This window comes from Manis javanica, chromosome 3 (genome assembly GCF_040802235.1).
Source record: "Manis javanica isolate MJ-LG chromosome 3, MJ_LKY, whole genome shotgun sequence".
NCBI classification, from domain to species: Eukaryota; Metazoa; Chordata; class Mammalia; order Pholidota; family Manidae; genus Manis; species Manis javanica.
This window is the reverse complement of record NC_133158.1, coordinates 118174836-118200935: the sequence shown is the minus strand read 5'-3', so window position 1 is coordinate 118200935 and position 26100 is coordinate 118174836. Positions and strand designations below refer to the sequence as shown.

The 26100-nt window shown below is 40.0% G+C and overlaps 1 protein-coding gene across 2 annotated transcripts in view; it reads left to right on the top strand.

Annotated features, from left to right (window-relative positions):
- Window positions 1-26100, top strand: part of TPRG1 (tumor protein p63 regulated 1) — a 230714-nt gene that overhangs the window by 43573 nt on the left and 161041 nt on the right. For both annotated transcript variants that reach the window (XM_073231920.1, XM_017652467.3), the window contains exon 4: window positions 15128-15304. In XM_073231920.1, the coding sequence (XP_073088021.1) occupies window positions 15128-15304 (177 nt within the window). The remainder of the gene's footprint in view (window positions 1-15127; window positions 15305-26100) is intronic.

Below are 26100 nucleotides of genomic sequence, written 5' to 3'. Positions count from 1 at the left end.
CTTGACCTTCCCCTCAGTCAAATCGTGTTCCCCAATCACCTTCCTGTGTGGCTCAAGTGAGGTTGGCTCGCTCTCTAGTAGGAAGTCTTGCAAACACACAGACTGGACTCGTGGCTCTGTCTCTGACCTCTGCCTCTCTGGTCTTAATGGCTGGAACTGCTGCTCTGGTTTCAGTTGTTGTCACAGCTCTAGTAAGATCCTATCTGACTTCCCATCTAATTTCCTTCCATCTGCTCCTGCCCATATTAAATCAACCCACATCTGAGTCCTCATAACCTTCATGGGGCCCTTTAAGTTCTTCTTGTGAGTAGCAGATCTTCTTTCTTTCTGGGTTCTCATTGCTTCAGCCTCTCCTAAGTCTGCTACTGTATGTGTCACTTTGCTTATAGGCTGCCCTAAGTGAGGGGAAAGAATGGGCAGTAGAGACCCAAAAAGGGATATGGGAGCCGTTTGAAGTAAAATATTTCTCATCCCAGTAGTGAAAATCTCTTCATCTGGGCCATAATTCTCTGTGCTATAGATGGCATTTCTTATGCCTAGCTCTCATAGCACTTGTTGGAGCTCAGCATATGTCTGCCATCTAACAGGAGAGGATGGCAGATCACCTGGATTGGGCCACCTAGCATGAAGTGCAGCCATAAGCCAATCAAGGAGGGAGTGATTCCCTGGGGTCTGATGTGCATTTTGTAATCACTGCCTCAAGGTAGGCTGTACTGTCAGGGAAGACAGCATTCCCATCTATGATCCCAACAGAACAATTCCATTCACCCCTAAGTCCCACAGATGCAGGAGCCAAGCTGATACTGACTCCAAGGGCTTCTGCCTAAACCAGTTGCTCAAATCCACCAGCTCAGCCCGAGTATAGGGGCGGACCATAGAGTGCTCCACAATCTGGGGAGGGAATTGCTCCTCTCCTTGGGGAACTTTCAGCTGCTGGGTCTTTATTTTTTTTACAACTACTGGGTGTGCTTTCAATACAGAAGGGGCCAGTGCTTCTGGCACTACCCCTTCATCCTTCCCCAGCTCATTCATTTCTGGGGCTGATGGCACCTTTTTCTGCCCTTCCCCGAGTGCCTCCTCTGCTACAACCTTTACCTTTTCTACTGTGCCTCACAGCAATGCTACCTCTCTCTTCAGAGCTATGCCTGGCTTCACCTCAATGCTTTGCAGCTGACGCTCTTGTGCCACCTCCGTCTGTGCTTCCCTCAGGAGTTCGTCTTTTTCCTTGATGGTCTTTTCCTCCTTCAGAGCACCTGGCAGTACTGCCATCTCATTCTGTAGAGAATTTTTTACCTCTTCCATGGCACCTTGCTGCTGGCGTTCTCGTGCTGTCTCCTCTCGCATCAATGCCATTTCCTTTTTCAGGGAATCCACAGCAGTTTGCAGCTCATGTTCTCATGCCACCATTTCTTGGGTCCTTTTCAGAAGTGTGTCCTTCTATTCTGCAGACTATTTTAATACTGTGAGAAGCAGCCAACCCACAGTCCCCACTGCCTCATGGGCACTCTGGCTCTCAAAAGACTTCCTAACTATACCAAGAGCTATCCTTACTGCCTCAGGTGTCACCTCCACTTGCCTCCAGTCCTGGGGTGGGGCCCAGTCCTCTAGGAGGCAAGCCACCTCAGACCACATACCCATTGGGGGACAATCCACTGTCTCCCCATTCACAGGGGCAGCCCACTGAAGCACCTCTCCAATAAGGGAAGCCTTTTTCCTTGATCAACAATGAACCCTGCTGACTTTCGCCAATTGTCTTGCCAATGGGTTTCAGCCCCAGGCAAGTTTGCTGTGGATTCAATGTGACCAAAGAAACTGATAGCAAAGTGTTCTTTGGGGTGAAAGGGTTTATTACCCAGCTTGTTCTCTGGGTGGTAGGTTGAGCACTAGCATCTCTGCCTCCACCCAGAGCACTGGGCTGAGCTCTTTTTATAATGCTTATTGCCTAAATGTGTGGAAGCAGTAGCCTAGCAACAGGCCAGTTATATCATCAGGTGGTTTAAATTCAGTGAGGATCCTGGCCATAGGAACCCCAGCTTCCCCACACCTATTCAGCCCCATTCATTTTTATATACTACTATATGTTCTAGACCCTTGCTACTCAAGTGTGGTGTTGTAATCAGCAGCCCCAACATCTCCTAAGAATTTGCAACCAGTGCTGACCCTCAACACCCAACCCAAACATACTGAACCTGAATCTGTAGTTTCACAGGATCCCCAGGTGATTGTAGTGTACATGAAATTTTGAGAAGGACTTACCTAGATCACTTACCCATTGTCTATCATCCCAGTATTTCAGTGGATGGTCACTGCCTTCATACTCTTGCACTGTATCTTTACGATCCTTTGTGTCTTTGTCTGACTTCTCTCTGGACTTAGTGACTGTTATGACCTTTTACAAATTCTATCAGTCAAACTGAACTGCCTGCTATTCCCCAAAAGTTCCTGACACAATGCCTTGGCCTTAGGATTGGAATCATCTACTTTGCTCTATATGTATGCCTTTCTCTCCTTTCTGTCCATCTAGACCTTTCCTGCCCTTCAGGGATGTTATGTCCATAAAGCCTTTCCATTTTAATTTAGCCTGACTCATCTTCTCTCCCTTCTTTGTGCTCATGTCATGCATCATAGTATAGTTCATTGTGCACATTTTGAGGAAAGCATTCTTGGAGGCAGGGCCTGATTTGATCGCTTTTGTCTAAGCCGATCAATTCCCACCTACCAGGGCTTAGTACAGTGTCTGGCATATGGTACCAGCTCAGAACCTATCACAGACTTGAATTTAATTCCCATAGAATAATCTAATCTTTGAAGAACTTCAGTGACACTAGAAGGGTCTGTCTATCGAATCCTGCCTCTATTTCCTGGGCTTCCCAGCAGCTTGGAGCCTGAGACTTCCTCTGTCCTTGGGTGAAAGCACTCAGGCTGAAAAGTGCCTCAAATCTATCAAGATGTTAATGACCTGTGGCAAGAGTCTGGCAGCAAAAAAAGCACCTCTGTTGCCAGGATCCATTTATACCGGGTGGGTGTTTTCGACAACCACTTAATTAAATGCTTTGCTTTTCTCTATAAATTCCCCGTGGCAGCAGCCTCATCCAGAGAGCTAATGGTCCCTGAGTGACCTGGATTATAGGACAGTGAGGGCGTTTAGTTGCTACAGTCCCAAGTGTACTTGGAAGTGTTTGTTTCCCAAGACTGCTACCAATTAGGGAGGAGCTGGAAGGACCCTAGAGGTGAAAAAGGTCTGATGCAGCTAAATGCCCAGCTCCATCCCCTGTAGCTGTGTGACCGTGGTGGCTGTGCAAATCTCATATCTTCTGGGCCCCAGTTTATCAGTTACAAAATAGGGATGTAGAGAAGATGATAAATTTAAAGATTAAATTACTTAATAAATGTAGAATTTTTATTGCAGTTTTTCCCACATGGTGTGTGCCACATAAAAGTTGGCTTTTATTATTATTATTGATTCATATTCACTCATACACGAATTCATTAATGTTTTTGCCAAGCTTCTTTCATAAGCCAGACTAAAGTGATGAAAATACAGAGGCAAATAAGACAAGATACCTGTCTTCAAGGAGCTCTCTGTCTTGTGGGAAAGGAGACATGTAAATGAAGCCATCTCAGAGTATGATATGTGCTGAGACACAGTCCTGCAAATGATCCTGTGGGTGCACAGAACTCACTGTGTCTGTGTGGTTGAGTTAGGTAAAGAAGATACCCAAGAATAAAGAAGGAAGACAAATTTCAAAAGAGACAAGATGGGAAAGAATATGCCAGGAAGAGAAAAGAGTATGTGCAGAGTAACAGACTCAGGCTCAGGGAACCACAAGCAGATTGGTGCAGCTGGGTGACAGTGATCAAGGGTGAGAGAGTAGAAACAAGCTGGGGAGGTAGAAAGGAAGCAGAAAATCAATAATTTTGAATGGTAGTCAAAAGAGTTTGGATCATATTTGTTTCTGGAGTCATAAATTGGAGATCCATAGGCCATTGGAATGCTTTTAGATGGACGATGTGTTCACAGTCTGCCAATACCTTCCCCCCGCCCCACCCCACACCGTCACCTTACACTGGCCTTCATCATTCGCCTGATGTAGTGGTGTGTGGTGGGCTCTCCCACTCATGGGATCCAACTATGTGTATCTCTTCTAACTATAGGTCCAGTACCCTGACCTTGGCAGCTTGAACTTATTTGTGATAGGAAAATTTAGGCCAAGGACATCATCATTATCATTATTATTATTTTAGAATGTGTTTACAATCTGTAGCATACCACCACCTTTATATTTCCTTCATGACCACTATAGACATTTTTTTTTTCCAGAGTTGCTGAAAGATACCAAATAGGGTGTTGATCTTTTTAGAAAAGCAGTAGGCTCTGGAAATAATTTCCCAATCATTTACACTTAATCTTAATTATTTAGGGGCCTGCCAATGTGTATTTTATTAAAGAAACTAAGACTGTAATTTTAATATTGAGGCTATCAACACATTTAGGCCACTACAGCTGTTATACAAACAACTATTGTAGACTCTTATGAATAAACATGCTGTCTGGTTCACAAACAGTAAATTGTTTCTGCTTTAGGTTGTCCCCAAATGCTCTGCTGTAGGTAAGGTGGGGTGAGTCTAGGAAGAAGAATCAATCTGAGGAGGAGGGAATGTCTGCTTCCATTGGTCTGTTCAGTAGAAAGAACTACAAAGCTTAAGAATTGCTGAGACTTCTGAAATGTCCTGCTATGTGAATTAATACAAATGTAGACTCCTGAGCCAAGAAAATTACCAGGCTCAGAAGGGAATTGCATAATGATAAAAGGATCAACTCACCAAGGAGACAGAGTGAGCTTAAGTGTGTATGCACCAAACCACAGAGCTCCAAAACATGTGAAATAAAGACTGTTAGAACTGAAAGGAGACATGGATAAATCCATGATTGTAGTTGGAAACTTCAACACCATTCTCTCAATAATTGATATGACACATAGGCAGAAAGTCAGCCAGGATTTCAGAGAACTCAAAACCAACAGGACGAGTCAGCATTTATAGAACACCTCACCCAGTAACAGCAGAACACATGTTTTTTTTCAAGCACCCACAGAAGATCCAACATATCCTGAATGACAAAACAAGCCTTACCAAACTTGAATTGAAATCAGAGTGTGTCCCTGACAATAGTGGAATCAGACAAGAAATCAATAACAGAAAGATAGCAGGAAAATCTCTGAACACATGGAAACAAACAGCATAGAACTAAGTAATCCAGAGGTTAAAGAGGAAATTTCAAAGGAAATAAGAAGTACATCAAACTGAATGCAAATATAAACACAACATATCAAAATATGTGGAGTATAGCTAAAGCAGTCCTGAGAGAGAAATTTCTAGCACTAATGGAAAAGTGCTCAAATCAATAAGCCAAGTTCCTGCTTTAAGAAACAAGAAAAAGAACAAACCTAGAACTAAGCAGAAGGAAGGAAAAAATAATAAGAGCAAAAATCAATGAAAAAAACCCCCAAAACAATAGAGAAAATTAATGAAGAAGTAAGTTGGTTCTCTGAAAAGTTCAATACAATAGGCAAACTTTTAGAAGGCTGATAAAGAAAAAAAGCGAGAAGACATAAATTACCAATATTGGGATTGAAACAGGGACATCACTACACACCTTGTAAACAACAGAGATAATAAGTGATGATAGTTAACAACTCTACACACATCAATTTGACAACTGAGATGAAATGGTCCAATTCCTCAAAACACACAACTACCACAGTTCAACCACCATGAAATAGACAATTTGAATAGCCCTATAACAATTAGGAAATTGAATTTGTAATTAAAACCTCCCCCAAAAAAGAAATCAGGCCCAGATGGTTTCACTGGAGAGTTATACTAAATGTCCAGAGAAGAATGAACACCAATTTACATAATCTTCTCCAGAAAATAGAAGAGGAGGGAACACTTCCAGCTCATTTTATGAAGCCAGTATTAACCTGATACTAACTGCAGACAAAGACAGTACAAAAATAAAACTACAAACCAACTCCTCATGAATATAAATGCAAAAATTCTTAACAAATTGTTAGCAAACAGAACTCAGCAGTATGTAAAAATGATTATACACATGACCAAGTGGGATTTATTCCAGGGATGGCAAAACTGATTCAGCATTGGAAAACTAACCAATGTAGTGCACCATATTAACAACCTAAAGAAGGAAAATCACATTATCAGATTAATTGATGTAGAGAAAGCATTTGACAGAATTCAGTGTGCCCATTAATGATAAAAACTCAGAACAATAAAGGAGGGGAACTTTTTCAATTTGATAAAGAACATCTACCTATAGTTAACATCATGCTGTTGGGAAAAGACTAACGTTTCCCCCCTAAGATTAGGAATAAGGCAAGTGTGTCCACTCTCACTACCACTGTTCAACAGGGTGCTGGAAATTACAGCCAGCACCATAAGACAAGGAAAGGAAATAAAAGGCACACAGATTAGAAACGAAGAAATAAAAAACAATCCTAATTATAGATGGTAGTATAGTCTTTGTAGAAAATTCCAAGAACTCTTACAAAAATTTTCCAGAACTAATAAGTGAGCTTAGCAAGGTTTCAGGTTACAAGATCAATATACAAAATCAATCGTATTGCTATACATTACCATTAAAGAAGTGAAAATAAGTTAAAAATACAATAACGTTTATAATCACCCAAAAGAGAACAAATATTCAGGTGTAAAACTAATACAATATGGACTATATACTAATAAAACTAATACAAAATAGGACTTACGTGTTCAATACTTCAAAATGCTGATGAAAGAAATCAAAGATCTAAATACATGGAGAAACAACTATGTTCATAGTTTGGAAGAATCAACATAGTAAAAGCATCAACTATTCAAATTTGATATACAGGTTTAACATGATTCCTTTCAAACACTTAGCAAGATTATTCTAAAATTTGTATGGAAAGACAAGGGAATTAGAATAGCTGAAACAATTCTGAAAAGGTGATTCCTGTATTCTCCTGTAACTCCAGCCCCTGGCCACAGCCAACTGGACACAGAGGGGCCTGTGACCCAAAAAGCTCAAAGGAATGATTTAGACTAAAGGAATTCCTGCTCTTGAGAATTTGAACTGGGAGATAAGAGCCAGGGGCCAATGAGCTATGAGAGTGGGTTGCAAATTCATGTATAATCAGGACAAAGGAAAGCATGAAAGGTCATAGACAAGGTGGAATTAGGTGCCAGCATTGGCAGTAGGCAGAAGGAACACACGGGTCATGAGGAAATAGACGGGATGTGTGGAGACACACACAGAAATCATGGCAGAGACAGTCCCGGAGAGAAACTTTCATCCCTGTGGCTTTCTAAGTTTTATAAATCCCGGATGTGCTATGGTCCCCGTTCTTAGATTTCTGTGGGGCTCCTCAGAGTATTTGTATAACACATCTCCTCTTCCTGGGCTTGCCTTCCTGGGCTGTGTCTCCTATGCCTAAGAGCTGTAACTCACATAGTAAAGTAAGCAGGTATCTCTCCCATTTTACAAAATAAAAAATGGAGGTAGCGAGATGTGAGCATTTAGTGTATCTTGTCCCTCTGTTCTTTCCTCTCTGCCATCTCTTCAAAATTAGGCCTTGTTCTCCTGCCAGCTTCTTTGGCTTTCAATCAAGTGAATCCCCTAAAGTGAACTGAGGGGAGGAGAGAGATCCTCAGGGGGTGGGCCTCTTGTTAGCCCCTGGTGTGCTGTGGGGTCTGGAGCGATTCAACAGCTATTCAGTCCTCTTGTGGAAAAGAGAGGATGGGTGTGCCCAGTTTTTCCTTTTGGGTAGCTTCTCAAATATTCTTATGGATGGCACTGCAGTAGGGGGACAGTGTTGCTGGCTGTGTAGGAAAAATAAGTGGGAGAATCAGCCTAAGGGAATGTATATGTCCTGGGATGGGGATGGGGGCAGAAGAACTGGATTCTGTCTGGCCTTGGCTCTGTTGCTTAGGACTAGACGTGCAAAACTTTACTGAGGCTGGTTTCCTCTGTCTGTAAAGTGGGGATAACAATCATTTAATGAGAAAAACATTCATAAATTGCAAAGAAATTGTGGTCATTCCAGCATGTGCTGTGGCTTCTGCTTAAATCTCCTTCTGCTTCCTCCCTTGCTCACACCAGCTGCTTTGCTGTTTTATGAAGCACGACGGATCCCATCCCAGGGACTCTGCGCTAGCTTTTCACTTTACCTGAATATTGTTGCCACAGATATTCCCCTGCATCCTTTTCTATCTCAGTCTGTATATTTAAGTGTCTGTTACCTTTTGTCGTGGCCCTTCCTAGATCATAAGTATGAGAGGGAAGGGTCTTGTTTGGTTCATCACTATACCACTAGAGCCTAGAGAATAATCACTGCTCAATACATTTTTTGATGGGCCATTAAGAGGGATTATTTCTGGAGAAAGGAAGCCTCTTTTCTATAAGGGTGCTCTCATCTCATGACCTCATCTGAATCTAATGACCTCCCAAAGGCCCCACCTTTTAGTACCATCACATTATGGGGTTAAGGCTTCAACATATGAACTTGGTGGCAGGACAAACACTCAGTCTATAAGACCCCCCTGAACCTCAGTTTCCTCACCTGTATTCATCAGGATTGTTTTGTGAGGATTAAAGAGGTATAATATGTACTTAGCATCCGGCACAGCACATGAGCCAGGGAAGAACCCAATAAATGGAGGCTTCTGTGATTGTAACCTAAAACAATGCATGGCAGAATAATTCATAGGTGCATGGAGATCTCAAAAGCTTCAGGCTTGGCATGTGTATATACATATACACATACATACAGCTGATCTTGGCCATACATACACATAAAACATACATATAATAATATATATGTACAATTTCCCAACTAAAACTGATTGTTTAGTTTTTTATTATATTGTTTAGAAGTCACAAACCTCTTTGTGTTCTGAGGGAAAAGTTGACCATTTGTTTTTCTGCAATCAACTCGAACAATATGGAACTCCAGGATAGGACTTCTCTTTTTCAGAGAAAAAGTAGACTCTGGAGATATATTAATGGATGTATCCAGGGCCTTGCTAAGTTTTACGGGACACTGTGTTCTCCAGGGGTACACATTAAAAAGTGTTGAAGAAATGAATAAATACTCTGAGACCTTTTTCTGTGTACATTCCAAAGAATCACCTGGACTCTGCAACTTGTGCTTTTCCAACACTGAGATCTTCACCAAATAGGAGGAAATGTAGTATTGAGGGAATCTTCTTTGAGGGTCTCAAGTCAGTGCCCAGGGTTCCTTTTTCTCAGCCTGTGGGCAGAGGAATGGGAGCCTGGAGACCTGAGTCAGGGGCCTTTGTTATTGTTTTCAAGTCCTATCACATGTTTGGCCACATTAGCTCTTCTCTACTTGATTTCACCTCACACTCACGTCTTAGAGAATTGTGCATTCCCTGAGTACAGAATGCACTCAGGATTCCCCAGAGCCAGCACAGAGCTTGGGGCATGACTGGCTCTGTGCTAGCTATTCAGGTAGTGGGGAGAAAGAAATGAACCACAGGAAGTTACATCAGGGGACCTGGGCACAAGGGAGGCTTGTGGACATCAGGTTTTTATTAGAAAATTGTGTTCACTTGGAGGGTCTCCTATTTTATACAAATTGGCAAGACCCAGGGAAGGAGTAACCAAATGATTGACAGAATTGCATGTGCGTTATTTAGCTAAAGGTTTTATAGGACTTCACTTAACTCAGGGGAAGGGAAATACCTTGTTTCAATGCCATGCACTTTTCATGTTTGTTGTCTGAAAAGCAAATCCAAGCTGGATTCTCTTCAGGGCCTGGAACCCAGTGGGTGCTCAAGGAGTATGTGTAGAAAGAATGATTTAGTGTTCTCCTCCTGGGTTGCTGATTTTTGGTTAGCTTGAAACTGGCTTCTTCTTGCAAAGTCTGGGCAATGCTCAGAGGCTGGGAAGGCATCCAAAGGAAGGTTGATGTGTCAGTCAGGTAGTTACTCTATTCAGTATCAGGGAAGATATGACTACTGCATGTTTGTGTGTGTGTGTGTGAATAATAATAGACAATTATTTTTTGAAGGAAATCATTTTCAGATCACAAATAGATCTGACACAACCTTAAAAGAGCAACTCAAAGTATTGCTAGGCATGGGGCTGGGGCCACTGGGAAAGCGTCTAGGATGGTTTGAGTTACACTGTGTGTGGGGGTCCTGGAAACTTGCTCTTAAGGTCTTGCCTGTCATTGCTAGTTCGCTGTTGCCCTCTGCTGGTGAAACTGATGTCATCCCAGGAAACTGCAAATCTCAGGGCTCTTAGATTCCCTCCTATAATCCTATAATAGCGGGGTGGGGGTGAGGGCTAGGACCCTTGCTCTTTATGGAATGACAGTGATGCTGAGGAACAGCAGTGGCCAGAGGAGATGTGGTCAGTCCTCTGCCAGGAGAGACTCGCTCTCATAACTGGAGGGGTGAATCGTATGTTTCAGTTTTTCATTCCAGGGTCTGCTCACTTACTAAGACCCTGCTCTCTGTTGGGCTCTGGGCTGGACACAATGTGGGGACCCGGATAAGACTATGGTACTGTCTGTGCACTAGAGGGTCTCATCACTTGTGGAGGGAATGATAGGAGAAGTGCAGAAATCACTGTTCTATAAAGAAGACTGACTGGCATCACAACTGAGGCACCAATGAAGGCTTAGGTGTGTACTTAAAGGCAGGAAGGATGGCATCCACTCTGGTGAGGGAGGTGGGGCCAGGGCTCCACGAAATAGATAGCATTCAACTGTGAACTTGAAGGATGGGTAAGACTTACTATTTTCAAACTATCTCTTGTATCATAAAAGTAGAATATGTTCATTGTCTCAAACAACAACAGCAAAATCTGGCTAACAAAAGAATGGAAAGAAATAAGTCATTTGAAACCCCACTACTCAGAGACAGTGTTAACATTTTGACCCATGTGTTTTTGTTACAAAACTGGAAGTATACTGCAGGTTGCATTTTGTATCCTGCTCTTTCTCACTGTAAGGTATGAACTTTTCCCCAGCATTGCTCATTATTTTTTGTAAATGTGCTATTTTAAGGGGGTGTATTTCAATCAATGTGTAAACCTGAGGATAGGAATCTCCAAGCAGTGTGAGCCAAGGCATATTGGTTGCACAGCACAAGGATTGTTAATTCTTCACTAATTCATTTCAGAAATATTTTTTGGACACCCACAACCTTGGAGACACAATGCTAAGAACTGACTGTAGAGTTTATAGTATAGGAGACAAATATTAATCAGATAATAACAGAAATAACTGTAAAATTGCATCTGGGATAAGCAATATGAAGGAGAAATGTGTGGTGCTATAAAAGAATATATTAGAAGGAAAAGAAGTAATCTCAGAGGTCTGGGAAGGCTTCTTTGAGTAATGGGTAGCTGAGCTCAGCACTACAGGAGCTAAGTAGATAAAGGAGATCAAGAAGAACCCTGCCAGCAGAGGGAAAGTGTGTGCAAAGTCCTTTTAGTAGGAGTGGGCATGGTGAATGCAGGAAACTGAAAGAGGATCAAGGAGAATGCAGTGGGGAAACTTTGCCTGGAGTGAGGTTGAAGAGCTAGGTAGGGCCTGATCCGGCAGAACATCTTTGACCAGGTGAAGAATTTTTATTATTTCTCCCCTGACCTCTGGGGAATTATTGAAGTGTTTTAAGCAAGAACAGAGAAATGAAGACCAGATTTGTCTTTTCAAAAGGCCCACCTCGTTGCAGTATGGTGAAAGAGGTTGGAAGGGAACAAAACTAGATGTAGGTAAACCAGGTCTAGGTGATGAGTAGCCCAAACCTAGTGAGAGGGTGATGCCATCGTGCAGGCAGGAGATGAGGGAAGACTGGGTCTGGAGAGCGAAGGCCACGATGGAGAGAGGTGGGTGGTTCTGAGAGGGGTGTGGGGAGTAGAATGTTTAGGAATCAGGATGTGAGTTAGGGTGACGGGATGAGTCCAGAATGACTGCTAGGTCTCTAGCTTACATAATGGGATGGAAGGAGGGCTCTTCCTCAGGATTGGGAACTCTGGGAGAGGACGAGGTTTGGAGGGGACATTGATGAGTGCTGGTCAGGGGACAGGCTTCCCAGAGAGAACAACTCCAAGAGTGTTCCACGTGATCCCATCAGCGTCTTCCAGAGGTGCATCTTGCCCAGTTGACACATCATGCTGAAGGGTCTTCTGTGTGAAGGTGGGTAGCACTGCGGAGAAAGCCAACACCATGGCCGGATGTGGGGTCATAGTTCTGCTCCAGGTCCCTGCTGGCTCTTAACTGCTGGCTGGGTGTAAATGGTGAGTCTTTTTAAGAGTCTCTGGACCTCAGTTTCATTGTTGTTAAAATGACGGTAATGGCATCTAGTCCAAAGGGGTGTTGTGAGGACTGAATGAGAATATTGATATTCAAAGGCTTTGTACATCTCCATGAGCTATACAGGCACAGAATATTGTTGCCACTTCTAATCCTATATTTTTTGTAGTTATTATTGCCAGCCAAACTTCAATTATATTAGTATTAGGAACACAAATTTCAGTGTTGTCTCCACTAAGTTATTTGGGGAAAAAAAGGTGTGTTTGAAATCTAAATAAATAAATATCCCACCCAAGAGCTGGAGATGGTGGCCCTGAACTATTTATAAGCCTGTGTTTACTTGAATTTAGACTTGCCCAATTTGAATTATGCAAAGTGTGTGTCACAGCAGAGCACTTTGTGTTCCTAAAAAGAAGTCTCCTTTTTCCTGCATCCTTTACCTTTTAAAATAAATCTCATTATGGAGTGCTGACATTTTCAGTAAAACCATTCAACCGAAAGCTGTGGGTTTTTTTAGACTAAAAACAAGACTGGTTTATTAGGCAGCAGCTTATACTTGCTAAGTAGATGCAATCTATTTAGAGACACTTATGTAGATATCTGATAAGATATTTCAGAGTCCCCATCTCTTTCTGACTAAGACTGAGAGTGATGAACAGATTATCAAGAATTCTCTCCTTCTCGCAGTGGAGCAGGAGTTGAGTGTTTGCTGTGTCGGAGTGGATGTAAACCACAGAACAAGACTTAAACCACATCTCAGGCGCTGTCCCTCTGTCTGCTGTCATATTCTGGCTGGGTGAATTTAGATGTGACTTTCTTCTGAGGGTGGTGTGGAGATACAGAGCTAATACTTATATGTACATAATGACCAGCAAAGACTAGGGCCTCCGTCAACGATCTCATCCTTCTTACTTTCTTCATTTTGCCTCTCCCTCTTTCTTTCTCCTTCATCTCCCTTTTTCTCTTCTTCACTTCTCCTGCTTCCCCTCCCCCCATTGATTTTTCTTGCCTGTCTGTCTTTAGGCTACTCTGAGGAGTGGCATATATTTGGGTTACCCAGAATTACTCAGTGACTTAGGTCCATCGGTGATAATATCTAATTTGTAGAGCACTCATAGAGAATCATTTCCCTAAACTCTCTTCCCAAACTTACGAGATGAGAACGGGTATTGTCCCCATTTCACAGATAGGGAACATGGGCTGGAGACAGGTTGGCTGTCCAATCTTACAGAGTTAGTAAATGACAGAGCTGGAAGCTTCCACACCCACCCTCACCCAGCCCTGAGACTTCCAGAATGATTATGATTGGTATTCATTTGTTCACCAACAGATATTTACTCAGTGCAGGCTATTTGACAGGACCTGGATACAGTGAGTAGCCTATAGACACAGTGTCTGCCTTCACTGAACACCCCCCCCACACACAGACACACATGCACACACAAGGATGACCCTCAGCCCATCCTCACTGGCATTGCCCTATCTTCTGTACTTTGTGTCCGTTCTGATCAGTCAGTGTCCATGTGGCACCTGTTGCTAAACATTTTACAAGTCATTCCTTCCTACAAACAGTGGTAAGTCTCACAAAGGAAAAAGGATCAGGATGTTTTGAGAGAATGCAATAAGGGGGAAAGTTTACATAGGAGTTTAAGAAATTCTCTTTGAATGAGGCATCTGAACCATGACTTGTGGACAAGGAGTTTTCTCAGCCTTGTATGAGATGACATTGGGTGGAGGCCAGACCATATAGGGACCTGCAGTCCATGTTAACTAACTTGGATTTGATCCTAAGATTAAATGGATGCTATAAATCTCATAAAGTGAACAGGGGAGTGATATCATTCTGCTTGTACTTTAAAAATAGCACTGTGGTTACTGTGTGAGAATGGATGGGAATGGGATGCCAGTACTATTTTTACATTAGATTGATTCTGTGTAGTGAAGACTAAGATATGAATCAGTCATAAAGCATCCTTTTCAGTCTTTTAGGGCAAACAAACATGTACTGAAACAATTCTAATAAAAGTCACAGAGCGCTATATAGAATCCCAAAGGCTACTGTAGACACAAGTGCTGGGGGTGAGAGGAATTATAGATTATGCTCTCTTTCTTCTAACCAGAGCATGTGTTTGATTCCCTCTTGTTCTCTCTGTTGAAGAGGTTCTTAACTCCAAATTTTCCATGCATGCCTTTAAAGGCTCTCAAGTCCAAAGCAAATCAATTCAGTAAACACTTCTTTAATGTGTACTTTGTCCTTGGCTCATAAGAGTCCCACTTCAGTTGTTTCACTGTTTCTACCTCAAGGATATGACAGAATGAGCTGGAATACTGATGGCATGGGGGTCAATGGAACTGAGCTCAAGTCTCCATTTTATCTCTGGTCAGCAATGGGGCCTTTGGAGACTAGTGTGAACTAGTGTGTAGCGAGTAAGGCATGTAGTACAGTTTGAGTTAGAACAAAGAGATGTTTCTGGTCTTTGTGGAGGAAGATGTGCTCCATGCAAATTTCCTTGAGAACTGGGAAGATGTGGAGGAGCATGAAACTTCTGATGGCTGGCATGATACAAACTTGCTTGTCCCTGGTGATCCCTTCATTGATAATCATCTCTCAGCTCTGTGACCGTAAAACATTTCCCTGTGATCTTTGACCATTCATTCTCCCTTGGTCGTGGGCCGGACAAACCATCTTCTGTGTTGGTTGAGATGTTTCAGTGAATGCTGTTATCCTTAACTTGGAAAGGTATGTCATCAACTTTTCTTTTCTGTGATGATTCCTCCAGGATAGACCACTGGAACAACGAGAAGGAGAGGATTTTGCTGATCACAGACAAGACTCTGCTGATCTGCAAGTACGACTTCATCATGCTCAGCTGTGTGCAGTTGCAGCGGATTCCCCTGAGTGCTGTCTCTTGCGTCTGCTTGGGCAAATTTGCCTTCCCTGGCATGTCACTGGACAAGTGAGTAGGATCTTAGATTTGGGCCAGTGGTGCAGTGGGGGTGGCCCATACAGGGAATCACTCACAAAGCTCACTCAGTTCAGTAACGTCAGCTGGGAGAGCCCATGATGGGTGGGGAAGCTCTACGGTTGGATTCATCAGACAATCATCGAATTCCTACTTCCTCCTGGACTCCAGGGATACAATTAGAAGTAAATTTGTCCTTTAAAATGAGACCCTGACAAATGAATGGTTGCATTAAGGTGAGGGAGCATGGCGAAAAAATTCTCAACCTAATTCGTGTGGCAGAGAATCAGAGCAGCTTTCCTGGAGACACACTTTCGCCAGTATTTGATTTGGGAAAGTAGGTAGCCAAAGGGGGAGAACAAAAGTTTAAGAACATTTCATATTGAAGGAACGCCCAGCCAAAGGAGTGCAGGTGGAAAAAGCATGTTGCCTTTAGGGACTGAAATTATTCTGTAAAGCTCAGTGGACAGAATCCACAATAGTTCTTAAAGAAGTCTCTTTAAAAAGCTTCATGGAGGGGACATGAACTGTCTCTGGGATGCTGACACTTACGAAGAGTCCTGGAGGGGGCTACAGAGGAGGATTACTGAACTGAGAAAGTTCTTGTTATGGTTTCAGAAGAAACTCTTTGGTAAATGTTTCAGATCTAAGCCAGGACACCAGTATCCCTCTGAGCCTCTGAGTGTCAGCTCTTCCTACTGCACTGTGAGCTCCTAGAAGGCAGGTACCCTTTCTTTTTCCTTTGTCTTTTAAGCACCTGGCGTTGGACCTGCTACACAGTAAGAACTGAAAATGTTTTCTAAAGTACTGAAAAGGTGCAGTGTGATGTAGTGATTTGTTTTCCATACAAGCATGCCCAGTCGAAGGCCTATTTTTATCTTACTCTTTTCATGGATACTGGAAGTGCTTAATTAACTTAGTTCATTAGCTTTTTGAACTGGTGGTTTTTTCAAAAACATAAGCACATTCTAAACATATTTAAACATCATAAAAAAGTTTATTTTCAGGGAATCTGTCTCCCATCCCAGGCTCTCAGTTCTCCAGCATTAATTCCATAGGTGATAGTCAGCAGTTATGTGTATTTGTTTTTTAAAGAAATAGTCCATAAATATAAAAGAATACAAATGTCATTGTGTGAATATATGTGTGTTTATACACATTTTAAGTATGTATTTACACACAGACACTTATCATAAATGATTTTACCCAATGGAAGCACATGTTATAAACTGTCCTGCCACAAGCTAATTTACCCAGTGTTACACCTTGGAGACTTTATTATATGGTCATCTATAGTCCAACCTCAGTTTTATAATAGTGCAAAATATTCCCTTTTAAGCCCACTCTCTTTGTCTAGTCCCCTTACTAATGGATACTTATTTTTACATTTGCTAGTATAAAAAATGCTACTATAAAATACCATTGCCTTTAGGATTTTGCACAAATATACAAATATAACTATAACGCAAGTTACTGTATAGGAATTATTAGATCAAAAGTCATGTGATTTTCAACAGATAGATATTGCCAAATTGCCATGTAAATAGGTGACACCAATTTATGCTCCCACGAAGTATCAGAGTGTCCTTTACCACACATCCTTACTAACATTGTATATTATGAAACTGTTTTGCTTTGCCAGTGTGATAAAAAAAAATGTTTTTGTTTCAATTTCCATCACTAGAATTTGAAGAAAGCTGAGCATGTTTCTTCTTACGGGAGAAAGCCATTTTATTTTATTTTTTCTATGTACTGCATATTTTGACCATAGCCCATAATTTAGTTTTTTTATTTGAATATTGAATTTGTCTTATTGATTTTTAAGAGCTCTTTATATATCAAAGAACTTGGTTCCTTTTCTGCCATATACATTGCAAATATTTTTTCCTGGTTTATTAGATCTCTTAAGTTCTTTTACTGTCTTTGAGTTTTAGATTGCCAAAGGTACCAGTCTTGCCAGGCTTCTAAGTTTATATCTTTTAAAAAATGGCTTTCTTTAAGCTGAAATTGTAAAATATATTTCCAATTTTTCTTCTGGTGTTTTTATAATTTTATTTTAAAAAGTGATTAAGTTTATGTTTCATCTTGAATTTACCTTAAGGAAAAAAATATGCAATCAGCTTTATTGTTTTATCCAGATAACAAGCTAGTATCTGAACATCATATATTCAGTAATACATCTTTTCCTCTTTATCATATTTGCATTACTTCAAGTATTTGTGTCTATTTCTCTATTCTCCATTCCATTTCATTTATTTGTTTATTAAAGTATAAAATTGTCTTAATATCATATTTTATTATATTTAATATCTGGTAGATTACTCCCCTGTTTTTAATCTTTTTTAAAGACTTTATGTTTATTTATGCACATTTATTTTTCCATCAGCTTGCCTTATTTAAAAAATCTCATTTTTATTAGGATTTTCAAATATTAAATCAACCCTATATTACTAAGATAAACTCATTTAGTCATGATGTATTATTCTTTTCATACATTGTTGGGTTAAGTTTGCTAATATATTATTCAGGAGTTTTGTATTTATGTTCATGAGAGACATTAGTTTATTATTTTCATTCTTTTGCCAGACATTTCAATGTCTTTGCCATGTTTTGTATTTGGGTTATGCTGGCTTCATAAAACAAGTTGGAAAATATTCCCTCCTCTTTTACTTTTGTATATGAGTGGTAGTATCTCTTCCTTGAATGTTTGAAAGAATTTACAGGGGAATCTTCTGGGCCTTAGATTTCTTGGTGAGATAGTTTTGATAATAAAAGTAATTTGCTTTGTAAGTGTTGCATTACTAATATTTTTTCTTTGATTTTGTGTTTATTGTGGTGAATTGTACTTTTCAAGGATTTTCTAAAGTTTGAGTTGTATTGAAAGAATAACATTGTTAATAAAATTCCATTATTATCCCTTTACTGTCATTAAGATATTTAGGGACATCCTTTCTTTCTGATAATGACCTGTGTTCTCTCTGTTTTCTCTGTTGATGAATCTGTCAGTTTTATAAAGTCTATCAGATTTTACAAGAACATTCTGTTCACTTTGCTAATTGTCACTACTGTTTGATTTGTATTTATTTGCTTTCTGCTATTTTCTTTATTTTTTCTATTTTTCTACCTTTACTTTGATTTTTCTTCATGAAATTTCTTAGTTTGGAACTTAGGGACATTGATTTTAGGCCTTTATTCTTGTCTGATATGATCATTTTAAAGCTGCAAATTTCCTTCTAAGCATTGCTTTCACTGCAGCTCAGGGGTTTTGATATGTTGTGCTTCTATTGTCATACAGTTAGAAATATTGTCTGGAATTTTTCTTGTGATTTTTTGACCCATGGATACTTCAGAAGATGTATTGGCTAATTTCCAAATATTTTTAGTTTTCCTAGATATTTAAATATTACTGAATTTTAAATTAGGGAACATACTGTCTTTGATTTTAATCCTTGAAAATATACTGAGACTTACTTTATTTACTGAACTATAGTATATTTTTGTGAATGCACCATGTTCATTTGAAAAGAATTTTGTATGTAGTTTCCTAAATATTAATTGGTTTATTGTATTTGATAGTATGCTTTAGATTATATTTTTACTGATTTTTGTCTAGTTTTTTTTATCAGTTACTGAAAGAGTAATGTTAAAATCTATCATTATGGGATTTTCTTGTCTTTATAATATTTTTTTTTGCTTCATATATTTTGAGATTCTATTAATAAGTGCATACACATTTAATGATAGATATGTTTTCCTGATGACTTGAGCTTTTTTCATTATGAAATGTTCCTCTTTACCTCTGGCAATATTTTGTCTTGAAGTCTAATTTTGTATCCTATAGTATTATACCTACTCCACCATTTTTATACTTATTTTTTGCATAATATATGTATTTTTCTTCATTCACTTACTATTTATGTCTTTGTATTCAAAGTGTGTTTCTTATACAGATGACATAGTGGGTCATGCTTTAATCCTTTCTGATCATCTCTTTCTTTTAATTGGAGTGTGTAGTCCCTTCACATTTTATATAATTTTGATATGGTTGAAGTTAAGACTACCTATTTGTTTTCTGCTTCCCCTGCTATTTTTTTGTTCCTTTGTTCTCTTTTCAACCTTTTTATTAATTATTTGAATATCTTTATAATTCAATTTTAATCAATCTACTGACTTTTTGGCTATAACATTTTAAATAATTTTTCAGTTGCTTTAGGGAAGAGTGACTCAACCTCAGCACTATTTTCATTTTGGATAGGACATTTGGTGTGGAACACTGTTCTATGCATCGTACAATTTTTTAATAGTAACTTTGACTTCTACCCACTAGATGCCAGTAACATGTGTTATGATAATCAAAAATGTCCCCAGACATTGCCAATTGTATCCTGGTGGCAAAAATCAATTCAGATTGAGAACCACTGCTCTAGAAATTATGATATAAATACCTAACTTTCACACTTATTGCTATAACACTATACTTAAAACATAAAATCCTTGTAAACATATTGTTTTAAAAATCTAAATTTTGGATGTGGTATGATACAACTGGTGTGGCCACAGGAGAAAACAATGAGGCTTGGAAGGAAAAAGGTTGTTATATTCACAGGTACCAGAGAAGGGGTCACAGCATGTCATACTAGAAGATGACAATGTCAGTCAGGAGGCAGAAGAGGCAGGAACAAAGGCAGGACTTGGGCCATGCTGTTCACTTGAGCTTCCAGAGGAAAAGCAAGCAAGGCAGGGCAAGCAGGTTCGGATTGGCTAGTTTGAGGATTTTTGGGGAGCTTTAAGCTTTAGGGGTGATCCATTGTTGCCTGGTGCCTGGCCTTTGATTGATTAAGGCAGAGGAATATTGCCTCCTGGGAAGTACAGGCCAGATAGAAGAGGTAAGACTCTAGATTGTTTAATTGCATATCAAAGGTGTGCCCTGGGCCTGGCCCTGTGCTCTCTCTAAGCATTGGCTAGCTTGAAGAGGGTAGTCTCTCCTCAGCTAGGAAGTTTTTTTTTAAATGTCAAACCTTTTAATATGCAGAAAATTTTTTGAAATATATATTTAATATGCAGATAGCTCCCTTTACACCCCTTCCTTACTGCCCTTCTGCATTGTCTTGCATATTACTTCCACATGCATTTTAAACCATATAAGATAACATTATAAATTTTCCATAATAAACTGTATGTATTTCAAAGAAATTAGTTTATAAGGTTGTCTTTCATATTTATGCATGTGCTCTTCATTTGCTCCAGAAGATTCAAATTTCTCTTCATTGCTATTTTCTGTACACATGAAATTATGTTTTAGAATTCCTTGTAGTGTAATCTGGTGATAAATTTAGATTTTTTTATTTTTGTGATTTTAAACTATGAATGGTGATATCATCTTGTTTGATGTAGGAATGTTTATACATGTTAAATCTTTGTTTTAGATTATAATCTTTTTCATTATAAAATTTATCTCCTTCAGTGACTTGCTATTTTTTATATTTTCTGCTGAATATTGCAAACCTTTTGTCTTTTTTCTTTGAATTTTCTTCATATATCTTTGTTTATTTTTTACTGTACACTTTCTGAATTTCTTTGTTTCTGATGTATTCCTGTATACAGAATATAATTGAATTTTACTTCATGATCCAATGGGGGGGGTTGTCTCTTTTAATTGGTAAGATTAATACATTTATATATATTGATATGATATGGTCTTTTAGTTTTACCATCTTGATTTTTGTCTTACTGCATTTTTCTAAATAAAGCACCATAATTTCTATATTTCCTTTGCTTTCCATTAAGTGTATTTTTCTTTTAACAAGGTTTATAGTCTACCTTTTTCCACTTGTGATTATAAATGTAATTTAACATCATATTCTTAATCCTACCTTTTTTAAAGCATTACCTATTGACTCCTTCATATAAACCTATGTACATTGACAACCCACTTATTTCTTCTTCTTTTCATACTTCTTTATTATTTACTTTTTAGGAAGTTGCTTATCATGGTCATTTTTAGTTACTTAAGTGGTTATTTAAATAATATGCTTCCACTTGAGGTGTTATCTTGAATAGTATATGTTAAATCTCCATTGTGAAAAATAAGAAATCTGCATATTCATACTATTCCCACATTCTCTCATCCTTCACATGCCTTCTTTTGTTAATTTTGCTAGACAAATTTTATTTTTATGGCTTATTTTATTTCCCATGAGGCACCCAGTTATTACCACAGGGAGTTGATGTAATTCCAGCAATCCTAATTACCTTGTGCAAAGGGCTTTATCCAGAATTGCATATTGTGGGGTTAGAGTGGGGAAGCCTGTGCCAGCAGCTGGCATACTGGTAAATGTTCAAGGGTTTTCTCTGGGCCCCAAGAATAAGGAACATAGTGTGATGAAAGAGTGCTTTCACACTAAGTTCGGCTCAGTTTTTCAGCAAACCTCCACAGTAGAGTTCTGGAGTAGAATACTGGGTTTCAGTCCTAGCTTTATAACATTTAACTTTGTTTCCTCATCTACCAAAAGGTGAGATTAACCATCATTAGGTTTCATCACCAGTCCTATGGTAAGGCTTTAATGAGATAGCCTGAAAGCACTTTGTAATATGCCTCATGGTTATCAGGTGTCAACAAGTTCTGATTTTTTTTTCTAGATAAAAGCTTTTATTAACATGGAACTAAATAGATTAATTTGATGGTTAACTTTATTTTCAAATCAGTTGGCCCTTTTGGGCTGGGCATTAAGTCACCATTATAAGGTCAGAGGTTAGGTAGCAACAGGCAGAGAAAGGAGGAGGAGGCATACATAATCATGAGCTGAAGCCAGAGGACACAGCCTGGACCGAGAAAATGCAGTGGCTTAACATTAGTACCTACAGTCTATAGGTGGTAATGTTGGCACTCTACCAAAAACTCTTACCTCCCCTGTGCCATTTGACCTTCCACACCCAACATTAAATAGGGCTGATTGACTGCATTTCGGATATGAGATAAGTGAGACAAAAAGGGGTTCAGGGATTCAGACACTATCAGTGTTTACTACTAGAGCTGGGTGTCAAAATCCATCCTTCCAACTCCCTGGCCAGTGTTCTTTCTTAGAATAAATAATACTGTGTTTCTTCTGTCTCTCTCTCTCTCTTCTTTTGCCTGACCCCACCTACCGCCCCGGGTGAGGATAACCTCTCCCGTTAGTATAGCTTCTACTTCTCTTAAGAAGCCATGAAGAGGACTATTGGCCCTTAGCAGAACATGTGCCAGCATATCCCACATACAAGTGCTTCCAAAATAGAGCTGTTTTGCATTGTTCTCTATTTGCCTTTGGCATAATGTGAAGGGTGAATGCAATGGCAAGAGACAAGGAGATGCTGTAGACCATTTATTTATGAGATGAAGGCAGATTCTCTTTGGATTAGAGCATTTACCATACACAAAACCAGGACAGGGTATAAGGCCTGGTTTATCCTTTTAGGGTAACTAGTTGCTTGTACATAGCTTTTATTATGATTCCTTATTTGAGTGGGGAACCCTAAATTTTTTTTCTATCATAATTAGATTAATTCCCAGATTTTAAATAAAAATGAATTCTCAAAATCCTGTTGTAGCTATAACCTCCCAGAAAAGTGGAGGAGGTAGGGGGAAGACTAGGTTTCTCTGAGATTAACCATACAGTTAAAGCTATGAGTACTTTTAACCACACTGACCTTCATGCTGTTTGAACTTGGACAATTGGCTTTAATTCTCAAGCTCTCAGTTTCCAATCTATAAAATGTCAATAAGTAAAATCCCTGCCAGGCCTAACTCCTTGGTCATTGTAGATTTAAATGACAGATATGAAAAGGCTTTATAAATTGTGAAGTGCTAAAATAAAGTTAAGTTGTCACTGAAAGAATTTTAAGAATCCATATTCACTTGTCAACTCTGCATTTTTTTTTTTAATATGCCCACAAGAGATAATGATGAATAAACTGTGACTCTAGGTGGTCAAGTGACTTGTATGTAATCATGTAGCGGGGTGGTGCTTAGGCCTGAAACATGAGCTCTCCTGATTTCAAATCCTCCCTTTGACGTGTACCTAAGTCCTACTAGTCCTCAAACACATTGTGATTTTTTTTTTTTAAATAAATGAGTCCAGTTTCTTTACTTCTGTTCTCATCTATACTCTTTACTAAGGAGTGAGATTGTGGACTGTCTGGAACTTAGAGAGCAGGGTCTGAAGTCAGGCTGCCTGGGAGCCAATCTTAGACCTGCTTCTGAGTGACCCAGAGCAAGTCACAACCGTCCCTGCCTCAGCCTCCTTGTTTGTGAACTGGAGAGGGTAACCGTTATCTGTTTCGCTGGTTTGTGTTGTGCACTGAGTCAGATAATACATATAGCGTGCTTGGAAAAATTTGTGGTATATAATAAGCACTTGAGGATGCCAACTTCTTTAATGGGTCTAATAGAAAGATACTGGTTTAGGATTTAGGGCCAAGGTCCTGCCTGACCCACTTTCCTGATGTAAGTCACCTCCCCTTACTGAGTCTAGTTTCATTGCTCACAAAATCGATAAAGGCTTTTTTGTTGTTGTTTTTTGTTTTTTTGGTCTTGAAATCCTGTCTGTGGTACCTTTTGTGGTACTCTTTTGGTGCAGCAATTTTCCAAAAGTCATTCATCTTGGAGGGATAAGTGATTTTACCTAATCAATTACTCCTGTAAAAAATGTCTCTGTAGAGGTTTTCTGCTGGAAAATATTGTTGCTGTCACATTGATATGCCAACAAAAGCTGAGTGGGAAGGTCAAGCCAAAAACCTTCTTCCTGCCAGGGTAGGCACCTCACATTTAGCTCTCCATGCTGCCACATGCATTCTGCAAAATGTAAGGGATAGACAATGCTGCAGAAGCAAGCCTCAGGAAGCAACTTGCAATGGTCACCAGCCCTCCTTTGTAGAGTTGCTGGGGAAAGTAGGAGCTAGACACTGCCCCCATTGACTTAGTGTCAGCACGTGGAGGGCAGGAAGAGGGCATCCAGACATTTCTCCATCACCCAGCCTTGCTCCCTGGGGTGAGCAGCTCCATGTTCCGGAGTTCTAATTTGGCATCTCTTCCTTAGACAACAGCTTCAAAGTGCCTCTGCTTTACTCTGGGTGAAACCAGCTCATGGCTAAGGCCAATTCTGCTGGCTCCATGTCTGTCAGTAGATTCTAATCACTGTGATGAGTGTGGTTCTGTGGAACACCTTGTAAAATATTTTCCTGGTGCTCCAGCAACATCTGTCTAGACAATCTAATTATGAGTTCAGAGCAAACAGCTGAAGTGTAGGCCACCCCCAAGGGTTGCCTAACTCTAGGAGGACGGGGGAGGAGGTGAGAATGGTGTTGGTTATTTTGTGTTGTCCTGACCAGAAAATTGAGTGCTCCGTAAGAATCCAGCTAACTTTTAATTAAAAAGAAATGATCTGGTGGAAACTGGCATTTTGTTGTTTTTCCAAAGTCAGCAGAGGATTAAAGGTACCAATTTATTTTCCTCCAGTCACATCTTCATCTTGCCTTCAGAGGTGCTTAGTGGTCCTTGCTTAAAAAAAAAAAAAAGCCACTAATTTACTTATCTTCCTTCCCAGCAGCATTTTGAAAATAGAAAGTGGCCCCCTAAAGGTAGGTTCCTACCAAGTAGTAATTCAATTACCTTCAGCAAGTGTTTCTTGAGCCCTGGCCAAGTGGTAGGCACAGTGCATGACAAAGTGCCGAATCATGCACACTGTCCCCAGCCTGTTCACTGGCTCACAGGAAGGCAGACCCATACTCACTCAGGCTCTAACCAGGCTTTCTGTAGAGCACCATGAAAAGCACTGTCAAGGGCACAGGAGTAGAAGAGAGAATTTCTGCTGGGAGGTATGGGAGTGTCTGGGGAGGAGGTGGATTCTGGTTTGGTCTTTACAGGATGAGCAAAACTGAGGCAGAAATAGAGAGAAGCAGTCATGCCTAGACATAAGTAGACAATTGCCCAACTGGTGGGATCATGCCATTTCTCTCATGGACCTGGGTCCCAACTGTTGGGAAGGTAAAAGGGGAGTGTCAGAATGGTTTTGAGTGATAATGTAAAGAGTTTGGGCTTTAGTCATATTGGGATGTAAGACATTTAAGATTTGGGGGAGGAATCTAAAATGATTGGCATTTTGCTTCAGAAAGAGAAGTGTGGAAAGAGACTATTTGGAGAAAACAGAAACTGGAGAAAAGGGCTGACTAACAGGGAATTTCTGTGGTAATAGAGTTGGTACATTATAGTGACCTGAACTGGGCCAGTGGGTGAGAAAAGGAGGTCATGGGTGTGAGAAGACTTGACTGGTGTTGAGTCTCTGGCATGTGATGACTGGACTGGGTTTTCCTGGTGTGGGAGGCAGAGAAAAGGGGGTGGTACTGTGAGCCTACAAGTGGAAAATGCACTTTACGCTTATTATTTAGGGTGCCTGATGGGCTATGAAAAGTGATGGTTGGGATAATCTATTCACACAACTAACTTTGAGGGTACTCGCCATTGTCAGTTGCTGTTCTGGGCACTGTGAAGTCACTGATGGAGAGTTTCTGTCCTCTCAGGGCTCACAGTCAAGGGGGCAACCAGATTAATCAAATAATCATACTGGTAGGTATAAAATTGCCACAGTGATAGTGCTTTGAAGGAGGGATATATAGGGTGTGCAGATATCTATTGCCATATAACAACTTGACTCAAAATTTAGTAGCATAAAATAACAAGCATTTATTATTCATCTTTTTCTGGGTCAGGAATATGGGTGTGGCTTAGCTGGGTTCTCTGGTTCAAGATCTCTCCA